General features: G+C 40.3%; 2 protein-coding genes across 2 annotated transcripts in view; both read left to right on the top strand.

Moving 5' to 3' along the window:
* The window catches only part of LOC140322641 (C-reactive protein-like), a 41,800-nt gene extending 39,628 nt beyond the window's left edge, over positions 1–2,172 (top strand). The window contains exons 2-3 of the mRNA XM_072399195.1: positions 20–92; positions 1,321–2,172. Coding sequence (XP_072255296.1) covers positions 20–92; positions 1,321–1,958 — 711 coding nt within the window. The 3' untranslated portion in view covers positions 1,959–2,172. The remainder of the gene's footprint in view (positions 1–19; positions 93–1,320) is intronic.
* The window catches only part of LOC140322636 (serum amyloid P-component-like), a 54,086-nt gene that overhangs the window by 5,532 nt on the left and 28,957 nt on the right, over positions 1–19,597 (top strand). The gene's annotated exons all lie outside the window — the stretch shown is intronic.

Here is a 19,597-nt window from a genome sequence, read left to right as displayed (position 1 = left end):
CATCTCTGGTGATCTCCATGGAAATCTCATTAATTGGAAATCTCTAGTCTATGAAATTAAAGGAGACGTTCTTGTCCGGGACAAACTTCAACGTAAGTCTGTCATCTTAGCACATACGGCTCTTTCTTCGGGCTCTCCAATTTGCAGAAAATATATATTTAGTAAAGCATTAGCCCCAAACATACTCGACGTAGAGAGGAATTTTACTCTCCAATTCAAATTACTACTTTATACTTAATACTTTATTCACTCCAAAACTAGAATATAAAATAATCAACCAATGTTTTTCTTTACAGGGGATTAAAGTCCATCAGAAAAACAGCTTCAGTTTCAGACTCATGACTCTCTCTGACACACTTGTTAAGAGTTGATGGTCCATGGGAGACCTCCTTGGTTCTCCATGCTCCCTGGACTTTGCACAGCCTTCCTTCTTTCTTTCTAACAGACACAGGGTGCTTCCTATCCTGACATAAAAGAAGATGGAGTGCTTGGCTCACCCATTCCTTCCAAGACACCCTGAGCCTGTGCTCTTTGTAAATCCAACAGGCCATGTTAACCTTGTACCCTAGAAACGAGTTCTGATAATCCTCACCTCCAGCCCAAGTATTTGATGTGGGGTACTCGCCTCCCTTGTGACTTTGTCCCTGGCTGTGATCACAAACATATAATACTACAAAGTTACAGGATATCCTTCACATATAATACATTGCACATTTGCCCATATCTAGTTACCAGTGTTGCTGTTTAGGGCCTGAACATCCAAAAATTCAGATTACAAACAAACCTATATTTCCAAGTGATGACAGCCATGAATCTGCCCGTCACTGCCACCGGTCAGTAGTAATCTTTTCCAATGTTTTCCTTGACCATCATCTTCTAATCCTGATATTACTGTAACTTAAACTTGTAAAACAAAGTACATATGGTGCTGTAAGCCCAGGAGTAATTCTCTGAGCCAATTAGTGCACACGGGGGTAGCAGCTGTCTTTAGTGAATGTGACCAGTCTAATGTTATCACTCCAGTACTTCAATATATGAGGTCTCTTCTTTACCTAAATGTTGGCACAACCATTGCTTATAAAAGTAACCCCTGGAATGAGAATAAAAACTTTCAGAAGCCGTTAGTTTGCATACATGATATTGGATCTGACAATGACCCATTTAATGACAAAATATAACATTTTTTTAGGGATATATGAGGTTATCAAATTTTTTTCTTATTTTGGATTTTAGCATCTGTAAAGTCTTTCGGAATTTGTTGTTCAGCATGTAAAACATTGATATGTATCAGTAATGGGTTTTCTATGTTTTTTCCCCTAGGCTTGGATGGAAAAGTCTTAGTCTTCCCCATACAATCCAGCACAGCTCATGTAATTCTAAAACCTACAATTCCAAAGTCATTGGAGAAACTCAGCGTCTGTCTATATTCTTATACTGACCTCTCTCGCCCCTATTCCCTCTTCTCTCTAGCTACACCCGGGAAGGACAATGCCTTTCTAATCTACTTACAGCCTCCAAACATCTGTGTAATGCATATAAACCAGGAAGCCATCAATATTAAGACAGACCCGGAGACTTTGGATTGGAGGCACCTCTGTGTGACCTGGGAATCTGAGACTGGTATGGTCCAACTTTGGGTCAATGGGAAGGTCTACCCCAGAAAAATCTCCAATAAAGGTTCTTCTATTGCAGCTGAGACCAGCATTGTTCTGGGACAAGACCAAGATTCTTTCGGTGGGGGTTTTGATGCCTCTCAGTCATTTGTTGGAGAAATAAGTGATGTTCACATGTGGGATTATGTCCTGACACCGGAAGACATACAGAAGGTCATCTATGGTGATCTGGATGGAAATATCATGAATTGGAACTCTGTACTTCATAAAAAGAGAGGAGATGTCCTTGACCAGCCCAAACTTCAGTGCAAATCTATCAGCTCCTCATATACACCTTGTGCTTAGGATCTCCTAGCTTTACATGAAACATGATGATTTGTGGCAGCAACATGGAATCAATGTTCTCATAGTGTAATTATATCATAAATGATCCTCAAAATGATCTAGTAACATAATAATCATTTCTTTAGTTATATAATCATATAATATTCTTTTTACAATTCATAATCTCATACAGTGACAGCAACAATATGAAATAAAATACAGAAGCAATGTACAATCTCATTTTTATTTGGTTATTATTAAGTAACTGACGTCCCATTCATCCAGTGTAATGTAAATATTTGTAGGAGATTAGAAGGGTAAGAACTGGAGAAGGGGCAAAATCTGACCTCAGTGGGTCCAGACACATACTGCAATCCCCAACATTCACTGGTAATATTCATCATTGTTACACTGCCATTAAATGTTCAGACCTGTGAATGTGCAAAGAATATCACGTTTTTCACTTTAATCTCCCTCTCTCCCCTCGGAGGGCCTGCACTGTTTTGCCAGGCCAGGAAGGGGAAGGTTTATTACATCAAAATGGTCTTTTATTTCCAAACGGTTCATTTTATTGTAAAAGTGAGTGAATTCAGTACCCCGAGGCACCTTCAAACGTTCCAGATATAATCTGTGAAACCAATGTGACCTTTATAAAACAAGGAAGGTTTATAACTATCCAATATGCATTCGATGTTTTCTCTGCATCTAAGAATTTTGCATTGGTAGTTAGAACAAATTTAGGTTTTATCTTTCAGATTGAGCGCCTGGCTAATATTTGACCCCAGTACAGGCAGAACCGAAAACCAGGGGCATCTTAAGCTTCTGATCATCAAAGTTCCATCATCAGGGCCTGCTAAATAGTATTCAGCTTTTACTGCATTTGTCTGTGTAGCTTTAGATGTTACTAGTGATACTCTCGAGTTCTATAACAAAACATGGAGAGCTTGGCTTCACCCTTGAAGGATTCTTCAATATTAAAAATGAGGCATCTCTCAGGGCAAGATGACTTGAAGGGGGCATCCAAAAAAACAAAATGGAAATGAAGTTCCTCTGGTTCAACTTTTATCCAGAGACCTAAGTCTGGTTCATTTACAAAGTTGGGTGTTAGACGTAAGCTGTGGATAGGTGGATGCCTCTTTTACTCACCAACCCCCTTAGCTGCATTGATCAACCTTTCCAATACTTTCAGCAGGTTAAGCAGGCATCACTAGCCGGATATCAATCTAGAACACCCATTAGTCAATTGCGTTTTCAGTTCTCAGGTATCCCTGAGAATGTTGGATCCATGTTGGAACTCCTCATTGACCATCATGGCCAAGCATAGTCTGTGAGTTCTAACTCTGGATAGGTCAGCCTGAGGCCATGTCCCCTATTCATGGCGGGACCATTAGGACCAAGCATGTACAAGCAGATGAAAAGTATTTCATTATTGTTACATATTTAGCTTCCCTCACCTGTGCTGGAATGAATTTTGGCATTTGGGTCTTGTAGCATGGATCCAAAGTTTGGACAACCAGTAATGATCAGGGTTTTTTAAGCAACCTATCCCAGGGTTAGTTTGTACGCAGACCAACATGGAGAAACTCAGGAAGCCTCCAGAAGCCTCCTTTTCCCAACCAAAGCTAGTCTGTTGTCTTTGCTGGTGACATTGGGAGAATGGCAGGACTTCCTTCTCCTTCTATGACTCCAGTTTCCTAGTCCCAAGGAGTCTGTTCCAATATACAAACGCGTAGGTTGGTGACTCTTGTGAAAGGGTGATCACAATTAGTTATTTTCTTTTTGCCAAAGTTGGTTGAAATAGTACAGACATGCTGGATTTATCAACGTTTCTCAAGAATAAAGTATTAAAGCTCTACTGAGGATCTCATGTGCACATTTTCCGTCACAAAGACCACGATGGCCACCACCTCCATGACTAAGACCACTGTCCCTCTCTTTCTGCCCATACTGCTCCTAATTGTGGAATATATGTGAAGTAACCTTACGTGATTATTTATTATTTCACAATATCGGCACAAATTGTTTTTTGTTTTGTTTTTTCCAAAATCAGCTTTATTGAATAACATAGAAGGTAATACCAATCAAGGCATTTGTGATATATAACATGTAGAACTGTTTTCTTATGTTTTCATAGGAACAAGAACATAGTAAAGAGTTATGAATTATCAAATTAGAAACGAATACAGAGAGAGGAGTAAAAAACAGAAAACATTAATGTAAATACTAAAAGGTGTTTGAAGTGTATTCCCTATGGAGGAGTTTATATTGGACAGGTGGATATATATCAGGCAATCACTTCCCCCAAACGTACGGTAATTTCCTCTTTACCAGTCCTCATGAAATGGTGGGAGAGGGATTTGGGGACAGATATATGGATTGTAAGATGGTAATGGATGTAAGGAATGTAGAAACAGAATATAGAGAATATAGAATAAGTTGGCTCTTTTCTTGTCTCTATTAGTTACAGTGTCGGCATTTATAGCCAGCAGGCCCATGTATCAGAGTATTGACTCATACAACCTTTAGATTGGTGGATACGTTCTTCCATTTCACCAATTTGCGTAGCCAATATTTTACGAGTGGTCTATGTGAACTTTTTTTTCATTTCAGAGGGATTGCTAGTTTTGCAGCGTTGATAGCATGAAATCCAAGATGTTTGTATGTTAGGAGGACGTTCTGTGGTGAAGGAGGATTTGTGCATGAGACAATGGATCTACTACTCCTGTGATGACTGGGAGTTCCTCAACCACCTTCCAGAAAAGACGGGAACTTCACCAAATACGTAAGAAGGAACTCTCCTCCAAGCCACAACCCAACACATCTTGTCACAGTTTAGGAAGAGTTTATTTATGGTTGATGGTACTCTATACTAACGTGTACGAATTGTTTGCTGTATATTTACATTTTATGAGCCTTTTACTATCAAAAGGTTAATATTTTCCCATTCTTGATCAGAAAAACTACCATTTAACTCTTTTAGCTGGAGTTGGTGCCTAGATAGAGGGGGTCTGCTAATATTTTGTAGATGGAGAAGATAACATGTCTCTGGGGGTATCAGAATTACATAAGTCTGTTAGCAAAAGGAAGGGCGCCTGGTTGTGTCAAGGTAATGCCGTACCTGAAAATAAACCCACCATGGAAATAGTGCTTCCTCATTTTATAACATTAAGGACTGACGGTGACAAAAACTGTCCCTTTCAAAATGTTTGGCTGATAAATGGCGTCCCGCTTCCTATGAGTTTAAAAGGCCAGGGGACTGACCCGGGGGAAAGGTCGGGTTGTGCCATATGGGGGGATGGGGCCTGGCATAGAAGCTACTTTGTAATGACGATATACAGGACATAACACTGGGGGAACAATTTTGAACAAATTTTTTGTTGACTTTAATTTTTAAGCTTATTCACAATAAAATAATAGTGTTGTAATAGTAATATCTCACTATTCGATTCGACATTTATTCTATCGAATATTGAGATATTGTTCGGGTAATCGAATGCCGAATTTGAACACCATTGAAGTGAATGGTGGGAGAGTTTGGGTAAATTTTAGGGCCTATTAGGGGCTGCAGGAGCAATCAGATTACTCTTGCAGCCCTTTACTAGTTGTATGTGTTCTTAGATAGAATTTAGGAGTCCTGAGAGGGAGTCCTGTGTCCTTATATATAGAGAAACTCTATCCAGGAACACATACTACAGGGCTGCAAAGTAATCCTGATTGCTGTTACTAGTTGTATGTGTTCTGGAATAGAGTTTTTCTGTCCAGGAACACAGAACACTAGATGTGATGAATGGGGAAACTTGTCCCCATTAAACCTCTAATGCCCGGGAACGCCTGCAGTCACAGCTGTAACCGCAAAGTTCCCACGGTCATGTGACCCTGGGAACTGAACTGAGGATGAACTCTGCAGTTCTACTACGATCCCTGGGGCACTACAGGTTAATTAACCTCGGGGATCACACACTCTTCTCAATGATTGCAGACTCAGCTGCAGTCATTGAGAATTAGCCGGCCAGGGAATATCTCTTACTCTGTACCACACAATCTGTAATTTGGTACAATTGTTACATATTTCTGGCAGTGAATAAAGAAAAATGTAACAAATGTATAATAATATTACTATCCTGGAAAGTGTGTTACAGAATAAGAGATATCATATCATTGTAGGATGTACACAAACACACTGTAAATTATTTTACATTCATTTTTATTTATTTTTTTAACACATATTTTACATATTTTTATTTGAATTTTTACCATCAAATCTTGTTTTTTTTTCGGGTCTGGTCTAACTGAAATCGAACAGCCATTTTCAAGTTGAATATAAGGACAACCCGAATTCAAACACTAACACTATAAAATAGTTATGCTGATTCTGATTTTCTTCTATCATGTCAGGTATTTCTCTACCGCTTATATTAATGTGATTACTGTAGCATGAATTTGTATCGGCTATTCATTACACGCAGGCAGTGTGGTCAGAGGTTGTTGCTGCTCTACATAGTGAATAAGCAAAATGTATTTTTCTACTTACACACGTATTTCCTTTCAGATCATGTCTGGCTCTGCCGTATCTGTGGCAGTTTCACCATTCCCAGTCATAGGGTGAACATCAGCACATTTGTAGTACAAGCCTATCTGGCATATTTCAAAGTTAAACTTGGTGATAAAGATAAGTCTGGGGCCCCTCATGGTGTGCAATGTGTGGAGGGATTACAGATGTGTACAAACGGAACACGTGATAAGATGCCATTTGGTATTCCTATGGTTTGGTGATAGCCAGGAGATCATTTCAGTGAATGTTACTTTTGTATAGTGAAAACTTCAGGATATAACAAGAAAAATAAATGTAACATAGAGTATCCTAGTCTACCATCGGCTATACGCCCAGTGGCTCATTCAGATGAAGTCCCAGTGCCGGTTACACTTCCCTCTCTTATAGAACATGATTATGGTGATGAATAGTGTTGGTTGGATAGCTCACTATTCCATTCGGCAGCTATTCATTCGAATAGAGCAAAACTAATGTCAAAGTCGAACACCATTAAAGTCAATGGGAGAAAAATTTGGGTTTGTTTCAGCACTGTGTAGAGCTTCTACAGCCTCCAAACAGATGTAAGAAGATACATTATAAAAAGATATATAACACTATTACATACCCCTGTGCTTCACATGAAGATTAAAGAGCACCTGTCACATCAATATTAGGCTAAAGCTAGGTACACACTTCCAATAATTATTGTTAGAAAATGAACGATTACGACACCGATCAACGATTATGCACGATTATACTTGAACAATCATATTGTGCACAATTCTGTACATGCTGTAACAATATGATCGTTCATATATAATCCACCAACAGTGTCCACATGCTAGATACACTCGTTTGAATGATGCAGGGAGGGACATGTAAAGGAGAAAGTGTACCGCAGAAACATGCACAATCATGAGCTGTCATCAGGGTTTCCTATTTCCCAGCCAATCACAGAGCAGTAGAGATATCCCACGGTTCCCACGGTCCGGGAATCCCACAATGACATTATGATTCATAGTGTAATTGTCAGATAACCTGTAAAAAAAATAAAAAAAGAACAAGTTAAAATAAAAACACATACAATCACATTCATTTAGGATTAATTTTTATTTTTTCCTGAATTTTTGTTGTCGAATCCCGTGTCTTCCAGGTCGGGTCTATCTGAACTCAACTCTGTTGGTAAGGGATTTGATCAGCATGAGTTGAGTGATTTGGGACTATAGAAGAAAGCTTCAGAACTCCTAGCATCAAGACTGCGTGAGAAAAACTTACTTGAAAAAATGTACGAAGGTATCGTACTTTCCAACCAGAAAATTGTATTTCTGCGGTACTTAAGGATTAGCAGTGGTTTTGTGTATTGCCATAACATAACCGGATTAATAGAGGAATTGGGAATTCCAATCTATAACTCAACTGAATGGTGACTATTTATCGATAGCTCAAAGTGGAGCTTAAACTGTGTCCTCCTCCACAATGACAATATATTTGGGTCAGTCCCAATTGGTCATTCAGTTTCTCCATGAAGAATATGCAGACATAAAGAGAGTCATTGAGTTGTTGCAATATCACAGTTGGGTGATCTGTGTGACCTTATAATGTTATGCTTCCTTCTTGGCCAGCAATGCGGATACACCAAGTATCCCTGTTATCTGTGCATGTGGGACAGCAGAGCGTGTGAGAGGCATTGGGGGGAAAGGAATTGTCCTCCAAGATCTGCCCTAAAACCAGGAGATCCAAACATTCTACATGAGCCACTTGTTGTATAGAAAGAATATTATATTCCCTCCTCTGCACATGGAACTGGGTCTGATAAAGCAGTTTGTTAAAGCTTTGCCAACTGAAGGAGAATGTTCCAAGTTCCTCATGTTGGCATTTCCTAGCCGGTGATTAGAAATAATAATGGCCGGTGTGTTTGATGGTCCACAGATTCGGCAGCTCATCAAAGATGAACATTTCATCAGGACAATGTCAGAAGTGGAAAAGAATGCTTGGTTACCATACAAAGCCATTGTCAAGGACTTTCTTGGAAACACATGAGCAAATAATTACACAGAAATTGTCCAGAAACTCTTGGAGAGATACAAAATGCTTGGTTGCAATATGAGTATCAAGCTGCATTTCCTGCATGGCCATCTTTCTAACTTCCCAGAAAACCTTGGTGCAGTCAGTGATGAGCAAGGTGAATGATTCCCCCAAGATGTGAATGTCATGGAAGGACGGTATCAGGGTAGATGGGATGTACATATGATGGCTGACTATTGTTGGAGCATCCGGCGGGATTGTCCTAACACTGAACACTCCAGGAAAAGCTATAAGCGTAAATTTTCACCTTAACCGCTTACCTGATGTCATAGAGTAACAATAAATCCTTTGTATGAACAAAAGAAATTAAATAAACAGTACATTCAAGTTATTATTTCATTATTTTTTCATTGCATGTAAAATTTCTCTGTTTTTGACAAAAATGGTGTGTACCATGTATTGTAAAAACTGGATGTGATAGCAAAACCTGGCATCATGTTTGGATTCAGCACCCAAAAATTAGTAAAAAACGGCTGTCCCTATGATTGGTCTCTCACAAGGTAGGTTGTTTTAGCAAACTCCGTCCCGGGCAGGGAGCGTAATGCTGTTTTTGCATTATCAGCTTCCACTTTAACCCAATGTTTTGTGTAAGTGTGTATATTCCAGCCAACAACTCCAGATAGGTGACTGGCCCAATTGTATGTCAGGAAGTCCCGTGATGTTGTCGGTGTCTTTCTCCCCCATAGAAAAGATGTGAATAGGGACAGCATAGTTTTAAAGGATGATGTTGGGAAATGAATCTGAATCATCTGTAATAAAGATAATATGCGGAGGTAATATTCATTCTCCGTATTGCCACTCTTCCAAACCAAGAGAAAGCTGATTTGTCCAATTTATGTAAATCAGGGGCAATACTGTGAGTTAAAGAAATTAAAATGATTTGGTTTAGATCAGATAAATCCCTAAATACTTGATCGCTTTCTCTTTTTTATTGAAAGGGGTAAAATCTTTCTCATTCTTTTTTGATATCTGCAGAAAGTTTTATATTGAGTGCTGAGGATTTCTCATAATTGATTTTAAAATGTGAGATTATCCTAATAAAGTCTAAGCGAGACCAAAGCGCTGGTATGGAGGATTGTGGGTATGATAAAAGTCAATTTGTATTCTTTGTTTCCCATTCTAAGACCCGCAATAGACTGGTCTCTGATAAAGGTTCCAGGGAAAGCACAAAGCTCAGGGAGAGAGTGGGCACCCCATTATTGTTCCATTACGAATGACAAAAGGGCTCTGACAGGTGTGAGTATAAAGTCAGAATTCTGGCTCGAGGAGGAATACCCATATAAGCGAGAGTTTCCTAATTGTACCCGAACTCCATTCCAGAGACAAATCCAACTAAATTCACCACCAGAGGAATGAGTGAGAAGGTGATTGGCCAGAATCTTGGTGTATAATTTTTGGTAAAGGTTTATTACAGTATTCTTTGTCCTTATCCCCTTTTGGTATTACAGTAATATTCTAAATATTCCTGTGACCGTGGGTGAGTGTCTGAAAAGGAGTTAAAAATGGAAAGAAATGGTTTTGCTAGTGTGGAAATAAAGGATTTGTAATATTGTGTTGAAAGGCCATCTGGGCCCGGGCTCTTGCCTGGTTTTAATTGTTTTAGCACCCAGATAAGTTCTGGTTCGTTTATCAGGCCTTCTAGCGCTTCTGCTGATTTATCTGGAATTTTGGGTCCAAATTTGTATAAGAATTTTTTAATGGCTAGCATTCCCCTTTCTGGAGGATGATGTGATTGTGTCGGGACGGTCAGATTATAACATTTCCCATATGTCCTCTGTATGTACATTCCCTGTGTTGTCTCCTATTTGGGTTTCATTATTATTGGCTTGGCGGGTCTGAAATGCCTTTGCTAAGAATTTGCCGCTCTTGGTACCATGTTTATAAAGGAATTTCAGTAAGTGTTTAGGATGCTGTCACGCCTCAGACAAAATCTTTTCAGCCGGTTGTTTTTTGTGTATTAAGTTCTAAATCTGGAGTGTGACTTTATTGATTCATATATATATCTGCTTGCTTCTGGTTTTTGAATTGAGCATTCCATGTGAAAAATAAACCCCTGACTATACTTCTATGTGCAGCCCAGATCATTTCGGGGTTTGGTTCTGTGTTTCTGGTAGTCTGTAAGGTTGGTTTGGACTTCTTGTAATACAGCAGAGTCTCCTATTCATGATGTATGTGATTGTTATGGGTTCAGTTGAGGCATGAGACAGGTTAGACAGGTCTCTCAGCGAGATAACAAAATAATCTAACCTGGAATATCTATTATGTGGTGCTGAGAACAAGGTTCCCCAGGTGTCATGTATGATAAGTGAAGATTGAAGATGAAGAGTCAAACTTGGGGTTAGGGGTACAATAAAGTCACCCCAAGGACTAACATTCCTTTTGAAAAACTTTGTAAATTGTTCACTATTTTGGAGATAAATTTGTGTTGACCTACATTTGGGCAATATACGTTTACCAATGTTATTGGGTGGTGATTTAGCTTACCTTGAGTCCGTTATACGAGATATAAGGATTGATACTCTTTGGCTTTTTTCAGGGGGCTCGGTGCGTGATATACTACCAGAAATTTGGTGTTAGTAATTTTATGTATGCTGTCACTGAGAGAATGTGTTTCTTGAAGGAACACAACTTAAGGTTTGTATATTTGTACGACACAAGTACCTGTGATCTTTTGGCACGTATATTGGAGCCTTTAATATTGAGCGACATAAATTTTATCTTTGTTATGTTAGTATTCCTATATATTCCATATATATATATATGACCCCCTAATGGGGAACAGGGGTAAGAGGGCGGAGTCATGTGGGTTTTGTCTGACTAACGTGTGGTTGTGTTGAGGTGTCTGACTTTAAATCTGCTCAGGGAGTTCTTGTACCACAAAAATATCACAACCGTGGTCTTTCTTCTAAAAAAAGAGGCAAAGAGCAGCTATGTGATGCACGTATGATATATTAACAGAAGGGTCTTGGAATTTAGTGTGATATTCCAGTATATCTACATAAGGCAACAAGAGGCTTATCATTTAAGTCCAGTCATACATAAGACTAAAAAAGAATTAACCAGTGAAGTAAACATAACAATTGAATTTCTGAAGGGATCTCACCCAATACAGTACGATTTCCTGTGACTTCAATGATCATGTACAGCCACAGATGATTTTCCGTCTTGCATTCGTGCTCTGCTCCGATCTCTAGATGGGCTTTGTAGAGGGACCTGAAAGCTTTGATGACCCCCGGATCTTCGTCTATGTGTTCAGTCCAGCCTTTTGGTGGATGCAGATTAGGAAACTATTCAGGTAGGACTACATCAAGAAGTCCCAGTTGCTCAGGGAAAGATGGTAAGTCCTCTGGTGTGTGGATCTGGTATGCCCAGCCATCCGTTGTAGCAGTTGGGAAAAAAGAGAATCTCCATCTGTAAGGAATGGGTCTGTCTCTGAGAAGGTGAGCGTAGAGCTCTGCGTCTTTGTAAGGTGATGGAGGAAAGCTCTTATCATAGCTGAAGTTCTCCTTACATAGAAATCAATCTCTGGAATGTGCTTGCCTGAGAATTTCCTCTTTAAGTTGGTAACCCTATTAGGCAATATACCTCCAGGGGGGATTAGCCTCTATGCCTCGGGGTCCGAAGGCTCTGTGGATCCGTCCAAAGTGGATGAGAGATTCAGGTGGGCGTTTCAACAAATAATTGAATATTGATTGAAGAGATAGAGCAAGATGATCATTCTCAATAGGTTCAGGCCTTGTACCGGTAGTTTTCTCCATTTTCTTCCATTTGTCTGTGCATGGAAGAGATATATGTGGCGTGCTTAGCTGCTGGATGTTTCAGCGCCCCTATGTCAGCTTCTTGTTTTGCATCAGTTTGTTCCACTACAGATAACCTTGAAGAAATAGTGCAAATTTCCAATCAGAGACTGCTGCTGATATCTTTAATATCTGTGGTCAGAGATAGAAGATGTGCACGTTGCGGTGAGCTATACATTGTGAGTGGTGAGCACTTGGAGGAGGAAGCTGATGAGCTGAGATGGCGACTGTCCAGGTGTAGAGAGGGGCTGCTGGCTTGCAAGGTAAGCTTTGTGGGGCAGAGCTCTCTCCTCCTCCTGTGTCAACCCCTAAATAATGTACAGCGCTGCGTAATATGTTGTCGCTATATAAATCCTGTTTATTAATAATAAGGAGAAAAAAAGCCACCAAGGGGGAGGGAGAGGCTCACTCTCCAGAGATTCCTCCATTCTTCTGTTCTCACTGGGAGTCTGCTCACCCTTCAGATTAGTGTCTGTGGGTCATGATGGAGATATTAATCACGGAGCTTATGTTGTTTGTGGCTGGCTCGGTTGTATCCATCCCCCAAAGTCACAAGTTAATAATAACAATTAGCACAATCATTACATAACCCCAATGGTCACATCTGAGTGTTTAGCACAGTCTACACACAAGGTGGTAATATCGTCCTTGAATCAGCACCTTGTGTGTGAGGCTGATATCCAGTTGTAGTGCCACTGAAATGCAGGTTCCCACGCTCCCTGGGCTGTACCTATCATTGATTATGCGAGTGCCTCCAATCAGCTGTGACTGCTGACAAACTCAAGATAAACTCTCAATGGAGTTTCTCCATTGAGATTTTATCTGAGTTTAGTTCCCACGGTCACCGGGCTGTACTTATCATTGATACGTACAGCCCAGTGACCGTGCGAACCAATCATTATCATTGATAAGTACAGCCCGGGGAGCGTGGAAACCTATGGTCACAGTTGATTGGAGCCACGCGAGTGCCTCCAATCAGTTGTGACTGCAGGCAACCTCCCGATGATTTTTCAATTAAGTTTCTCTATTGAGAGTTCATCTGCGTTCAGTTCCCATGGTCACCCGGCTGTACTTATTATTAAGAGGTACAGCCCAGTGACCGTGCGAACCTGTGGTCACAGCTGATTGGAGACATATGGGTGCCTCCAATCAGCTGTGACTGCAGGCAAACTCCAGATGAACTCTCAATAGAGAAACTTAATTGAAAAATCATGAGTTTTGCGAGAACACAACCTCATTGCGAATCACAAGGCCGTTGTACACGTTCTGTAAGCAAGAAAGGCCCAATTCACTTCGAGATTCGCTGCAAAAGAAAAATTTCACTCGCTCATCCCTAAAAGGAACTTGACTAATTAATCTGTACATACACCACTGTCATCCCCCTTATCATATCTATGGTGCCTACCCCCAATTTAAGTCAATGAAGGTTTTTGGAATGGTATTAGCTAAATAAAATACAAAAATGTTATAAATAATGTAATGAAAGCTCCATGTGCACTGAACTAAACAGTGACAAATATAGTTTTGGACAGCAAATAATAATAAACACCTAATAATAAAGAAATCTGTTCCTACTAAAACCTCAGTGTTTATTCTAGCCAGGTTTATGTAGAATTTTTTATTGTGACATTGTTTGTGTTGGATTGTAATGTTATTGATTTTGTTTCTTTAAGAAGAGAAAGTTACAAAGTAAAAGGGAAGAGAGAAAAGCTGGTTATTACCACACGTGGAGTCCTCATTGCAGTGTATGGAGAATCTGACTTGGTAGCCATATTGGAAGCTTATTGAAGCTAAAATAGAAAGTGGCACAGATTGCACATTACAAGGAATCATAGGAGACACGAGTTCCCGATATCTTGGAACATCATATCAATTGATTGCCCTTCACTGTCCCAAAATCATCCACCCAGAAGACAAAACCTTCCCCATGGTCACCAACAAGACCCCGAGAATGACAATTTGTTCTCAGAACATTTCTTGTACAAATCAACCTTTATCTAAACTCCAACTTGTTGGTGATACAGGGTTTTTCAGCCTCGTTTGAAGCAAAAAGACTGGACATACTGTATAAGGCATCCATATGTCCAGTGTTTTTGCTTCTTGACCCCTGGGCCACCAACAAGATGGAGTTGAGATTAATCCTATACTTGTTACTGGTGTGTGGATGGTCTCTATCCTGTCACCTCCCTGTCTACTTGAAATTGGCAATTGGTGAGGGATTATGTCTGGGAGCCTGTTTGTAGGAAGCAGTTCCAGATTTATTAAGGAGGCAGGAAGCATGACGCTTATTAAGGATGACAAAGCACCAGGACCTGATGGATTACATCCACGTGTCCTCAAAGAGCTGAGCCATTATTTCTAATTTTTAGAGACTCTTTAGTCACTGGCAAGTTACCGATGGATTGGCGTAAGGCCAATGTGGTTCCTATCTTCAAAAAGGGAGCAAAGTCATTACCAGGTAACTACAGACCCGTTAGTTTAACATCCATAGTTGGAAAGGTCTTAGAGAGTTTCTGCTATAAGGAGAAGGAGGAGTTTCTGCTATAAAATATTATTATAAGTGATAGCATGGCTTCAAGAAAGACAGAAGTTGTCATACAAATTTCCTCTCTTTTTATGAGGAAGTAAGTAAACAGGTAGACAGTGGAGTAGCAGTTGATATTGTGTACTTGGACTTTGCTAAAGCATGTGACACTGTACCCCACAGATGGGTAATATACAAGTTAGGGGCAATAGGTTCAGAAAAGTCAATGTGTAAATGGATAGAGAACTGGCTTAAAGATCCCATCCAGAGAGTTGTAATTAATGATTCATACTCTGAATGGTGTAAGGGTATTAGTGGTGTACCCCAGGGTTCAGTGTTGGGACCATTACTGTGTAACATCTTTATAAATGATATAGAGTTTGGGATTTCTGGGTTTGCAGATGACACCAAACTATGTCATGGAATTAAGTCCATACAGGATGTCTATAATCTACAAGCAGACCTGGATGTACTGTGTGATTGGGCAGCCAAGTGGCAAATGACATTTAATATAGATAAATGTAAAGTTATGTACTTGGGGGTAACAACATGGATGCTTCATACTGTCTAGGGGGAATACATTTGGGGGAGTCAGAAATGGAGACGGATCTGGGGGTTCTGGTAGATCATAGACTTAATACCAGCATGCAATGCCAAGCTGCAATATATAAAGCTAGTAAAGTACTTTCTTGTAATAAAAGAGGAATAGACTGCAGAGATGGAGACATAATCCTGTACAAAGCATTGGTCACACCACATCTGGAATATGCAATCCAGGTTTGGGCCCAAGTTCACAAAAAGGACATTGTGGAATTGGAGAGAGTGCAGAGAAGGGCAACTAAACTAATAAAAGGAATGGAGGAGCTCCGCTATGAGGAGAGATTAGCTGAACTGAATCTATTCTTCCTTGAGAAGAGACGTATAAGGGGGAATATGATCACCCTGTATAAATATATAAATGTTCCATATTGAGAACTCTCTTCCCAATTTTTCACTGTAATGTCATTACAAAGCACAAGGGGGCGCTGTTTGCGTCTGGAGGAAAAGAAGTTTAAGCTCCGGATAAGGAAGGGATTCTTCACTGTAAGGTCTGTGAAAATGTGGAAACGGCTCCCTCAGGAAGTAGTTTCAGCAACTACTATAGAATAACAATAAAAGGCACCCAATGGTATTATAGGTCAAAAATAATGCACCAGGGCAGGTATTGGCTGCTACCTTGCTATGGACAATTGCCTCCACTGTGAAAGGAGTTAGCCGACCACCAGTGCCTGGGGACAAAAGAATATAGAATGGTCCAAAAATACTTTGACCCCCCAAGGGGACCTTGCTATACAAAAGGGGTGCAGCAATGGGGTTCATCTCATTTAAAAATTGGAATTGGAATGTCATGCAAATGGGGTACAGCTAAACAGAAGGACATCCTTTAATACACATACAATAAAAGGGTAACATAATATTAATAATAATAATATTAATAATAAAATAGCAGTAACAATACAATATCAAGAAAGACATACAACCAATGCTGAAATGACAGATAACCATTTCTCCTGCCTGGATGGTTACTTCCTAATACATTACACACTAGATCGGTGTTTCTTGAAATAACTTTCAGGTTTTAAGGGAATGTCTTCAATAATAACTATATCTCCTACATTGCTGGCCAGTGGAATGAATGTCACCCTTACAGATGTTCCGAAAGATTATTGGTGACACTGACCCGAGAGACACAAATTGCTCATTGCACAAGGAACCCCCCAGGCATAGCGCAGTGAATGGTGGAGATTTACAAGTTCAGTTCTGTCCTATTCTCCCACCTTGGCATCCCCTAGTGTTAAGCCCTTCACACCCTCGTCCATACAGGTAATTTTGGTAGTGCGCAACTCCTTAGGAGAATCAGGAACAGCTGCACCCACAGAGGGGTCCACTGCCTGGTGAGGTTTTCCTATAGACACAATCTGGTATCCCCATCTTCCTCCCATGCTTCACTTGTTGACTTACCTTTAGAGTCCGGCTGAACATCAAGCTTGAAGGAGAATGATCCCCAATTAGGCTCCTGTTAATCTCCTCACATAAGGAGCTTTAGCCATGGTAGACAACTTCTTGTTATCAGAAAGTAGCGATGGTTGGCTTTGGATACGGTTATCTTGCCTTTCCCAGGAGTGCAAGAATCTGATTCAAAATTTAGGCAAATATCCTCAGCTTCGGCAATTGTTGAGTCCAAAGACTGGATCTGGCTTTGGTTCAGTCGTAGACCCGTTGATTTCTCGGTGGTGGTTTGATAATGGTGCTCCCATTTTCCTAGTTTACCCAGGACGCACACATTGGACATCCATCAGGAAATCCCCACAGGAATGGAATCAGCTTCAGGGTTGGATCATTGTGGTGTTCTGATGGCAATGTCTGCACAATTCCCACCTATATTTGTTTTGCTTGGAGGATCCTGGCTATTAGCCCCCAAATGATTTGCGTAGAGATCTCCGACGAGCCCCCAAGTGATTTGCTTGAGGATCCCGGATGAACCCCCAAATGTTGGTAGCAAAATCTTTTGCTATATACTTGTATAGCTAATAGTTAGGATAGTTCTCTCAGTAAAGCCCAAAGAACACAACTTGTTTTGTAGTTTTTATGCTTTTACCCAACATGAAATAGTGTGCAAGCAAATTACTTGGCGTTACAGGAAGACAGAATAAAACATACACAGATCAAAGCATACACACACACATACATACATACACACACACATACATACACACACACATACATACATACACACATACACACACACATGTACACATTGGGCCTGATTCATTAAAGCTCTCCAAGGCTGGGATAATACACTTTCACCAGTGAAGCTGGGTGATCCAGCAAATCTGGAATGGATTTCTTCAATGTCATTTGCTATTTGCTAGCAAATGCTTTGAATCCATCCCAGGTTTGTTGGATCACCCAGCTTCACTGGTGAAAGTGTATTATCCCCAGCCTTGGAGAGCTTTAATAAGTCAGGGGCACAGTCTGACCCTTCCTAGTGAGTGATCACTGGCAATGTGTACAAAAGGAAAAGCTTCAGTAAGAGCTTTGTACAATCTCCTCGGCAAACAAGACGTACGTTAACCAATCACGGAGAAAGCCGCATACTTGATCTTGAGTCTGCTGAAGCTTCAAAGTGGTCCCTGGCTTCTCCTGGCTGTTGGGTTATTGTCCTCCTCAGTCCCTCCTCAGTCCCGCTTTCCTTCCCAGATACAAACCATTTATTAGGAATCAATATGGCCACTACCAGTTGGTGCACAACTTTTCCACTCTAACTTAACGTCAAGGAAGCAGTCCTGCCTGCAAATTGTAGATGGCGGTCTTGTACTTTAATGGTCAGACATGTCCAAAGGTTGAAATTTTGTCCAAATCCTTTTTTTAAGTGTTTGCTTCTAAACAATAGGAACCACTATGTATTATTATATAACAGGAGTTACTACACGCTGCTTCCTTCACCTGACAAACTGTGGCCAGCTGTACACTAAACTGATACTTGTCTGTGTTTCCATAAATCCTACATGGATATTTACATTACAACACAATATTCCATCATTCCTGCCATCACATCAGGACCACACATGGATTGTCTCTCGCCTGGCACCGGACCATTGGTAGAATTTTTGTCCCAAACAATATAAAGGGAGATTTGCTCTCCAATCCTTGTACTTGTTCTTGGAACATACATTCTGGATTCCGGTATATCCCATGTATAATGCAACTTCTGGCATCATTTCACCAAGCACACCCGGGCTGCCCAGACATGAAACCATTGTACCCAGATTTATATCCAATCACAAGCAGTGGTGTGTAGATTCAGGCCTAACAATATGTGGCCCCTGCCTCCTCCTTTTATCCAATATTAGTTTGAGGTGTACACCTTGTACTTAGGATTCACCCGTTCCCAGATCTACAATATTTGGAAATATAATATCTGACATTTAGTGCTGACCATGGGAATCGTAAATGAAGAAATGTTCTCATGGCAGACATGTAAGTTCACAGACAAGATTCCAAATCATGCCGAAGAGCTGGAAAGTAAAACCATAATCCCTTCCTATAATTATAGAATCCTGCTTTGTTTTCATAACAATACACAGCGATATAAACACTAAAGCACAGAGAAGCACTAATTATATTCCGTATGTCTGAAATCTTCATCCTGCTCATTCACTGCAATACAATGACTGTGGAAGAACTCTGGAGCGCCATTGTTGCTCTCGGTATTGGTGGAATGTACAATCTGGAGACGCCGAGTCTTCTCTTACAATCGGATATCATACTAATGAAGTGTTCTGAGATAACGGATTCAAGTAACGTCTCCCGGAATCGAGGATCTGCTGCTTCTTCTTACATGAACAATTTATTACAAATGATGTTTATGTCTCAGAACTCCAACATGGCAACTCTCCAAGACTGAAAAATCTGCCAAAACGTGAGATTTCAGTATTTTCCATGGCTTTCATTTATCAAGCTTACTCGTTCATTTTGACCTTTTGACTTTTCTAAATAAACATTCATTGTAGATTCCCTTAACACAAGTAAAATAAAATCTGTTCACAGAGATAGTCTAAAGATATGCAATCACATTGGATGAATGTCCCTATAAAGGAGTGCACATTGGGGTGCTACTTCCTCGCCCCCCCTTTGCCCTCTCTATAGAACAGAATGGTACTGTCACAGCAATTGTCCATTC

This window comes from Pyxicephalus adspersus, chromosome 2 (genome assembly GCF_032062135.1).
Source record: "Pyxicephalus adspersus chromosome 2, UCB_Pads_2.0, whole genome shotgun sequence".
Taxonomy (NCBI): domain Eukaryota; kingdom Metazoa; phylum Chordata; class Amphibia; order Anura; family Pyxicephalidae; genus Pyxicephalus; species Pyxicephalus adspersus.
Note: the sequence above shows the minus strand (reverse complement) of the source record. Positions and strands in the feature narration are given on the sequence as shown.